This window comes from Malaclemys terrapin, chromosome 13 (assembly GCF_027887155.1).
Source record: "Malaclemys terrapin pileata isolate rMalTer1 chromosome 13, rMalTer1.hap1, whole genome shotgun sequence".
NCBI lineage: Eukaryota > Metazoa > Chordata > Testudines > Emydidae > Malaclemys > Malaclemys terrapin.
The window spans coordinates 44,622,398-44,632,177 of record NC_071517.1 but is presented as its reverse complement, the minus strand read 5'-3'; the positions used below and the strand labels follow the sequence as shown (position 1 = coordinate 44,632,177).

The window sequence follows — 9,780 nt, the reverse complement described above, 5'->3', positions numbered from 1 at the left end:
AACCCTACTTTCTAATAAGGTTTCTTGGGTATGCAATATTTCAAAAGAGCTATATAAGCTACTCCCTGACCTCTTGTGTTTGTTCTAGATCTCCAGTCACTGCTCCCCTTGCACCCAAGATGCCGGTTACAATCTGGCCGTAGGTCCTGGGGGACTGGCCACCCCAGCGTTTGAGTAATGTAAGATGGGGCCTTTCTTGTCTAGGGGCCACTGGCTTCAAACTTGCACCATTTCCCTTTGTGGTGTAACATTGTGTGTTTGGGGGAGCCTGCCCTGCCTCTGTGGGGGCTACTGAACTAGCACCCAGGTATAAAAAACAAGCTGAGCTGGTGCATGAACTGATGTGATCACAAGAGAGCACAAAAACCTAACAGAGGAGAACAGGCTGCATTTACCCTGGGCAGACTAAGAACTGATGCACCTGTCACAGGTTAATTTCAGTAGGTGTATCTAGCAGCATTGCTATGACCTGGCAGTCAAAGAGCCCAGGATGAACTCCTCCAAGAAGAGTGAGGTGGGATTTGATAGCAGCCTTCAACTACCTGAAAGGGGGTTCCAAGGAGGATGGAGCTCAGCTGTTCTCAGTAGTAGCAGATGACAGAACAAGGAGTAATGGTTCAAGTTTCAGTGGGGGAGGTCTAGGTTGGATATTAGGAAACACTCTTTCACTAGGAGGGTGGTGAAGCACTGGAATGGGTTACCTAGGGAGGTGGTGGAATCTCCATCCTTAGAGGTTTTTAAGGCCCGGCTTGACAAAGTCCTGGCTGGGATGATTTAATTGGGAATTGGTCCTGCTTTGAGCAGGGGGTTGGACTAGATGACCTCCTGAGGTCTCTTCCAACCCTAATATTTTATGATTCTAAATTTTGACTCAGCTGTTGTAGACAGAAGTACATTCAGAAGCCTTGGTTAATTGGAGTCACAGAAACTTTATTGAATCAGAGCCACTAAATGAGTCACAGGAAAGAATTGCAGCAGAAATGCATCCCAGAAAAAAGTCAGATTATGCTCCCCAAATATACGGCAACAGGGAGTCAGCAGCACTTCAGATGGGACTGTACTGAACAGCTGACTGTCAGCCTCAGCCGGTTCTACCCATCTCCCCTCAGGCCCGGGAATGGAACTCAGGAGTCCTGAGTCCAACTCTCCTACTCGAACCACTAGGCCTCACTCCCCTCTCAGATCTGGGGATAGAAACCAGGACTCCTGACTGAATCTCTTGCTTTCACCAGATAGCGCTAACAGTTTATTTTGCAGTCACTGATGTGCTGTATGTGCCAATGCATAAAGATAGCAATCAGCAAATAAAGGAGAAGAAAGATCAGGCCAATGATTCTCTCCTTGGCCAGAGGCCAGCCAATCGCTCTGACAGGTGATAAACCATAGGAGGTTGCAGTGCTGGAGGTGTGGAGTTAATTCTTTATTCACCGAAAGCAGCATTGCTAGCGGGATTGGTTCTTGCTGTGTCCCTAGCACCGTAACAAGGTGGACAGTGTTACACCAAGTGAAACATATGAACAACCCCCAGACTGTCAACTCACTGGAAAGCCAATGGATCTTGAGTTGACAGGGCAGTGTCCCAGGAGGAAGCTCCCCAGCAATACCTCCGTTTCCCCTCAGGGCACTCTGGTTTCAGTCTCCATCCCTATCAGAGAAGGTTGGGGTTTCTGGCTTCTCCTATCCCTTTGGAGGAACATGGGGTTCACCCATGATATACTCTCCCCCAGATTTCAGAGTAGCAGCCGTGTTAGTCTGTATCCACAAAAAGAACAGGAGTACTTGTGGCACCTTAGAGACTAACACATTTATTTGAGCATAAGCTTTCGTGGGCTAAAACCCACTTCATCGGATGCACGCAGTGGAAAATATAGTAGGAAGATACACCTCTACCCCAATATAACGCGACCCGATATAACACGAATTTGGATATAACGCGGTAAAGCAGCGCTCCAGGGTGGGGTGGTGGGCAAGGCTGCATGCTCCGGCGGATCAAAGCAAGTTCGATATAACGCGGTTTCACCTATAACGCGGTAAGATTTTTTGGCTCCCGAGGACAGCATTATATTGGGGTAGAGGTGTATATATATACACTGAGAACATGAAACAATGGGTGTTACCATACACACTATAACGAGAGTGATCAGTGAGACTATTCAAATAAATTTGTTAGTCGCTAAGGTGCCACAAGTACTCCAGTTCTTTCTCCCCCAGATGTTCATCATCCATCCTTGTCCCAGCCGCTGATGGCTTCCTCTGCTTCCCATGAAATTTCCCACTACTTCCTGCTGATGCCTCCTCTAAACAGAGCTAATGCGTCAGGATCTGCATAGACCCACTTCTTGCAGTGGGGCCCATTTGAGACTCTTCATTATGTGTTTAATAGCGGTGATATCTTTGAAGGGTCTTTTGATTGTGTGTGTGTGTGAGATGAGAGTCTCATCACTTGGGACATTTAAAGCTAGAGCCCTGGGGAAATAGATTGAAGAGAACTTTTCTGTCTTGGTGCCTGATGGGCCTGGATGAGTTGAAACCTGATAGGGCTTCTTTCATTTTTGTGTCCCAAGAAGGTCCAAGTGGAGCTGAATGGAGCTTTTCTGAGGTGAGCTTCGAGAGAGTGGCTGGTTGAGATATTCAAGCTGAAATCAAAGCAGAGGAAAAGGGTGGGAATTTTTAATCACTTGATTGTGGATCTTTGCCCAGTACCTGGGACTTAACTGAGACATCATATTCATACTAATCTTTTTATTTTGCAGTTGGCCCCATGAATCACTTTCAGCTTCTCCTTGCTCATGGGTACTGCATGGCCTTCATCTTCTCGATGGTCTCCAGCCCAGCATTTAAGTTCCTCTTGAACTCATTCTTCATCTCCAGCACGAGGTCGGAGATATCCTCCTGGGCCTTAGCACAGCCACTGGCTATCTTAGCACACTCGGAGTCAAAACTGGGATTGGAAGGTTCCATAGTGAGGATTCTTTCTGTGATGCTGACTAGGTTTATCAGATATTTCTCACATACTTGGGTGAATATCTTGGAGAACATGTGCACCAGCTGAGCTATATTGGAGGCATTGAATGCATGAGTGATCTGCTGGATGCCTTCTACAGACGCTAAACATTCCTGAATGTGCCAGTTGAAGCAGAATTGGATCAGGTTGGAGATCATATGAAAGAACTGCATCATCTTATCCCACTGCTGCTCCACCTTCCCCAGGGCACTCTGCCCTTCGTTCACCATCTTCTTGGCTGTCTCAAGATCTTTTCCTCTCATCTCATATTCCTTCATCTCACAGAGGATTTCTGTCCGCTCCTTCATCAGTTCAATGATCTTCTTGACGCTTCTGTGATCCTCTTTGTGGGACTGCCTCAGTGCCTCCCCACTCGCCTCCACTTTCGATAATTGTTTTTTTATCCACTCAGTTTTATCAGTCATATCTGAGCCTATGTCATAACATGAAGTGAGACTGAAGTTCAGAGCTTCTTCAATCTCATTGAGGGCCTTCTTTGTCTCCCCTTCCACTTGCATTTGCTTCCACTTAGCGTCCTCCATAGTCTTCCTGACTGACTCCTGTTTGATCTTCACCTCCTTCAGCTTGATCCTCATCTCATCCAGGTCCTTCTCATAACCATACTCGGCATTCTGACAGGCCTGCAAGAGTTCCTTGACCAGGAAAATCACCTCCAAAAACTTGCCCTGCTGCATTGCCTGAGCTGACTCTGTGCACTTCTCTGCTTTGTCCTGAATTTTCTTTATCTTTGTCTGGAGCTGGTTCTTTTCCACTTGAGTATTTTGGAAGAAGCCCTGCATGATGTTTGTCATCTGCTCTGAGACATACTTTGAATGCCAGCAGATCGGCTGCATGTTGACCTCATTGAAGGCCTCCCATGCTCTTTCACTTACTTGGCGTAAGCAAGCCCTGAAGGATTCTGGGTGTTCGATAGCTTTAAACCCATCTGTAGAGCGGTTCTTATTGATGGAGACATCATCTTTCTGCCTCATGGAGAGGAGTACTAGTTCCCCCAGGATGGCAATGGAGATGGGGGCTGGCATGAAGATCTCCTCCCACTTGGCATCGGACTTCAACAGCAGCTCAGCCTCCTTCCTCACTTTGTCCGTTTCTGTGATGCTTACCATGGCTTTGGTTATGGCCTGAAATTGACCTTCTGCTGCTGCTGCCATTGTCTAGCCCTATAAAACACAGAAAGATATCACAGACCTGGTTGAGATCCCCCCCACTGCACACTCACAAGACTTCACTGTTTGGATCCAGAGAGTGGATCCTGCATGCTTCTAAGTCAACTGAGTCCGAGCCATGTCCAGGCATGGTCTCTGGCCTCTCAGGTCTACATCTGGCATACAGACTCTGCTGATATGACTTCTAGGAACTGGGACCCCATAATCCAGCAGCCCTAGGTTCCAAAACCAGTGCTAACCTCCCAAATCTCCCTAGTAGCTTAGGCATGACCTCCCCAGAGCTCTTGGGGACTCTCAGTCTACAGTTTAACCCTTCATGGACATGTGACAGTTTGAAACAAGTAACTCACAGATTTTGGAGAAGGGCTACTAAACCAAACACATTTTCATAGATTCCAAGGGTAGAAGGGACCATTGTGATCATCTAGTCTGACCAAGGCCATAAAACTTCCTGAGTAATTTATAGGGCGGAATTTGTAGAAAAACATCTAATCTTTATTTAAAAATTGCCACGTTGGAGAATCCATTGTGAGCTTTAGTAATTTTTCAAGCGGTTAATTCCTTTCCCTTTGAAAAATTTTACACCTTATTTCCAGTCTGAATTTGTCTAGCTTCAACTTACAACCACAGTATCATGTTACACCTTTGCTAGACTAAAGAGCCCATTATCTAACATTTGTTCCCTATGTAGTTACCTATAGACTGTGATCAAGTCAACCCTTAACCTTCTCTTTTGAAGCTAAACAGATAGAGCTCCTTGAATTTTCTAATCCTTTAATCATTCTCATGGCTACCTTTTTAAACCCTCTCCAATTTAGCAACATCCTTACTGAATTGTGGACCCCAGAATTGGACACTATTCCAGCAGGGATGCACCAGTGCCAACAATAGAGGTAAAATATCCTGTCCACTCCAACACTAGATATCCCTGTTTATGCATTCAAGGATTGCACTAGCCCTTTGGCCACAGCTTCACATTGGGAGCTCTTGGCCATCTGATTATCCACCATGACTTCTAAATCTTTTTCAGAGTCACTGCTTCCCAGGGTAGAGTCCTCCATCCTACAAATATGGCCTACATTTGTTTATTTTTAAGAGGTACGCATTTACATTTTTCTATATTAAACCGCATATTCTTTGCTTGAACCCAGCTTACCAAGCCCTCAACATCCGTTTGTATCAATGATCGGTCCTCTTCATTATTTTCCATTCTCCCAATTTTTGTATCATTTGCAAATGTCATCAGTGATGATTTATGCTTTCTTCCAGGTCATTGATAAAAATATTAAACAGAGTAGAGGGTCAAGAACCAATCCCTGTGGGACCCCACTGAAAACACACCCACTTGATTATGATTCCCATTTCAGTTAGATTTTAAGACCTATCAGTTAGCCAGTTTGTAATTCATTTAATATGCACCATATTAATTTTATTTCATTATAGTTTCTTAATCAAAATGTTGTGCAGTACCAAGTCAAAACGCCTTACAGAAGTCTATTACATCCACACTATTACCTTTCTCAACCAAATTTGTATTCTCATCAAAAAGAGATATCAAGTTAGTGTGATAGGATCTATTTTCCATAAACGCATGTTGATTGGCATTAATTATATTACTCTCCTTTAATTCTCTATTAATATAGTCCCATATTAGCCACTCCACTATCTTGCCCCAGATCAATGTCAGACTGAGAGGCATATAATTGTTTGGGTTCTTCTTTGAGTGATTGCTCAGATCGATTCCAATTAGGTGTGCGTGAGCTGCGTGCACAGTTGTCGGAAAGTTTTCCCCCTAGCAGCACCCGTCGGGTCGGCTGTGTAGCCCCCTGGAGTAGAGCCTTCATGGCACTCAATATATGACCCTGCCGACCCGACGCCTCCTCAGTTCCTTCTTAGCGCCAGTAATGGTCATTGGAACTGTGGCATCTTGCTCAGCAAGTTCTACCATGTTTCCCTAGCCTTGTTTGTTTGCTGTTCTTTATTCATTTTATTTAGTTTAATTTTTAGTTAGTATTAGTAGTTAGCAGTTGGGCTGGGGGGTTTACCTTCTGTCCCGACCGTGTTTCCTTGGGAGGGCTTACATGCCCAAGTCCCAGGGGTTCAAGCCCTGCAAGTCCTGCTCCAAGCCCATGCCAACAGATGACCCCCATGACGCTTGTCTTATGTGTCTGGGGGAGGCTCACCAAGTCGACAGTAGCTGGCCCATATGGTCCATGTCCCATCATACCCGCAGCTTAGCTCCCTAAGGGTCTTCACCTGGTTCACTAGTTCCTGCAGCATGGCCCGATCTTGGGTGGTCTGGGTCATCAGCAGGGATTGGTCTCTTGCTGTAGCTTGTGGTGGGGCAACTGTCCCTCACCCAGAGAGAGTGGGCTGTGGCAGGCCTAGGCGCCTGCGTAGACGCGCGGCCAATCAGGAAAGGGCTTACTGGGAGCCAATCAGAAGGCAGATTGGGGCCCACCAATCAGGGCCCGGCTTAGCCATATAAAAGACTGCCCAGAGCAGGAGTAGTCAGTCTGTCCCAGGCCTTCAGAGGGGAAGGTCTGTCTCAAGAGCTGGGAAGCCAGCACCACGGACAGCGCAGTGCAGGCCAGCCTGAGAGAGTGGGAGAAGGCCCTACTCCAGAGCCTGACAGGCGGCAGGCCTGGGAGGAGGAGGCCTAACGTAGAGAAGGGCTGTTGGGGAAACGGTCCAGAGGGATAGTCAGAGGAGGAAGGAGAAGGAAGACAGCGAAACTGTCACCCGAGGGCCTCTGGACCGGGACTCAGAATAGTGGGCGGGCCTGAGTCCCCCCCCTTCCTTTTTCCCCCTTTGTTTGCTGTGGTGCCCTACGCACAGCCACAAGCTGCAGGGAGCGGCCAGCCAGAACTACGCCAGGTCCTGGACTGTGAGGATCAGGCTCGAAGGTGTGGGGCTGTTGTTTACCTGTCCCCCCCCCCCCGGAAGGGGGTGTGAATGGACAAAGGGACACCGTTGGAGGACAGTGCTCTGGAAGAGGGCGCCGTATGTTGAGAGCAGCGCAAGCCCGCGCACCCAACGAAGGCGAGACAGGCGGGACGCCACCCAAAGAGGGCGCTCTACTGGCTCAAACTAATTCCCCGAGACGACCAGGAGGGGGTGCCGCAGCGGTGAGCTACTGACCCTGTCACAGAGCTGCATGGTGCAGTTGCCTGGATCTGGGTCGCCTCCTGCTGGGTGGAAGTGGCTTGCACCAGTGCTTTGACCACGTCCTCCATCTTGGGGACAGGGTGGTCATACCCCACCCTGGGTTACATTCAAGGCATGGAAATCCCACTTCTGACACCACATGTGACAAAATGACCGATGTTGGCATGATGGGTCCTGCACTTTTCTAGGCGGGGAGACTAGGCTGCCATCCCTGGCCCCTACTCTTGAGGCACCAAGGGCCTCGCTAGTGGCCTGGGAAGGTGGTAGAGGAGGGAAGGGGGGGGAGGGTCTGGGTTTGCTCCTCACGCTGAGCCCCAGCCCCTCTCAACCCCTGCAGGTTTCTTCCCCTCTTTCCCTTGGGTAGGGAAAGCCTCAGCCCTTTACACTGGGGGAGGGAGTCTCCCTTCCCTGCTGGGGCAGGGTCTCTCTTTCTCTGGTCTTTCAATTGTCAGCAATACAACTCCAAATTCCAGTCCTCTCTCCTTCGTCGCACATCCTGTCTGCCTGAAACAAGGTTTTATTAGGTTCCTGACAGGCCCTTAATTGACTACAGGGTGCTCCAATTAACCTATAGCAGCCCTCCCTACTCTACGGGGAACCATGCCTTAATTAGCCTAGGGCTTATCTATCTCCCCTCAACCACTCTCCTGCTTCTCAAAAGGACAACTGTCCTGCTTCCAGGCACAATGGGCACTGTCTGGAGTTCTCTGCTCAGTGTCCCCCTCTCGTTCCCTAGTTTTGGCCCTTTGACCCTCATGCTTGTTCCTGTTATTGCCTTTGTTGTCCCCCGACCTCAGTTGAGTTCCGGGTTTAGTAGCCCCTCCCTAGGCTGGAGGAGGGGCTTTCAGCAGTGGGCGAGCTAGCGCTCGCCTGCATCCCGGTGCTCAAAAGGACCACTCTCTCACTTCGAGGAGCAGTGGGCGCTGTCCGGGGTCCTCTGCTCGGTGTCCCCGTCAGGTTCCCTTCGTTTAGCCCTGTGACCTCACTCCTGTCCCTGTTATATCTTTAGTTGTCCCCCGTAATTAACTGAGATCCCGGGCTTTGTGGATCCTCCCTGTAGGCTGGGAGAGGCCCTTTAGTACTGGGCAGGCTTCCACCCACCCACTTCCAGGATCCCAACAGGACCACTCTCCCACTGGCTCCCTGCCCTTTTTGTATCACACTCCCAAGACTGGTGGGTAACACTGACGTTAAATTCCCCAACCAGTCACTCACTGTGCTTCTGATCCCCCATACTGGTTATCAAGAAGCAAAAAAAGAAATCACACAGCCCCCTTTATTGCGTTCCAGCTCTCTGGCTCCCAATCACACATAGGTCCAGCACAGTGAGAAGTTATTTAAAAAATTCTGCTCACATATACAAAATGTTCTTCTGACCCCAAAGGGTCAGCCACATTACCAGGTAAGTATAGGTTTGGATCTTACCCAAAATACCGTGCTGCCAGCCTATTCTTTAGTGTCTAAAACTAAAGGTTTATTAAAAAGGAAAGAAAGAACAAGAAGAGAAATATTTAAAGGTAAAACAGTCACATACATACAAAGACTTCAAAGTCTATCAGGTTCCTAGCAGTAGCGGTGAGTTTCCTGGCTTGAAAGTCCCTCTGGAACATATCCACAGCTTGGATGGGTCATTCAGTCCTTTGCTCAGAGCTTTGTAGAAAGGTTATTCCAGAGGTAAGAAGCAGGACTGAAGACAAAATGGAGAAGTTGGAGCTGCCTTTTATAGTCTTTTGCCATGCAGCTTGTATATTTCCTTTGTTCCAAACACAAGCTGCTCATCACATGAAGCCTTAGAGTTCTGTTGATAGGCATGCCCCTGCATGCCTTGCTGAGTCATAAGGTGTATCCCTTTCAATGGGTTCCTTTTATAGCTGAGGTCCCTTGATGGGCCATCAAGCAGGCTAGGCAGTGCTGATGCTAATGTGTCTGGGGATGTCACCCAGATGCACAGCACACGTTTGAAATACAGATATACCCTACATATCTATAACTCATAATACAAAGATGATATAAACATATAAAGAAGATCAGCATATTTGGCAAATCATAACATTTCCACAGATATCTTACACAGGAGATCTGGTCAGATTCCTTGCAATTTTACAATATTGGTATTCATAATATCCTAAAGTGTTCCCCAGATTCCATACAGTGTCACAGAGGTAATGTCATTTTTCAGAGTGCCACTCCCATTCCCCTTTTGCCCATTTGATCCTTCCTCAACAAGTTATAACTGTTCAGTTTAACATTCCAATCCTGTGAATCATCCCATCACTCTGATAAGCCATAAGAGTTACATTGTTCTAAACAAAATAATAAAACACCCACATGATATTCCCTCCTCCAGTTTCTTCACTAATGATGAGCATTGTTTGGATTTTGGTCAGTGTCTTCAAGATCCCAAGACCGCTCTCTCTTCCT

At 47.6% G+C, this 9,780-nt stretch overlaps 1 protein-coding gene across 1 annotated transcript; it reads right to left on the bottom strand.

The window, feature by feature from the left end:
* Positions 1 to 909: 909 nt before the first annotated feature.
* On the bottom strand, positions 910 to 9,129 carry LOC128847814 (uncharacterized). Its single transcript, XM_054047531.1, has 2 exons — positions 8,894 to 9,129; positions 910 to 4,185 (listed from the first exon to the last, which is right to left on the bottom strand). The coding sequence occupies exon 2, from the start codon at positions 4,174 to 4,176 to the stop codon at positions 2,788 to 2,790; it is 1,389 nt and encodes a 462-aa protein (XP_053903506.1). The 5' UTR covers positions 4,177 to 4,185; positions 8,894 to 9,129; the 3' UTR covers positions 910 to 2,787.
* Between the last annotated feature and the right edge of the window lie 651 nt (positions 9,130 to 9,780).

Excerpts from the sequence above, each read along its gene's own strand:
- LOC128847814 (XM_054047531.1), bottom strand. The coding sequence starts at position 4,176 with ATGGCAGCAGCAGCAGAAGGTCAATTTCAGGCCATAACCAAAGCCATG.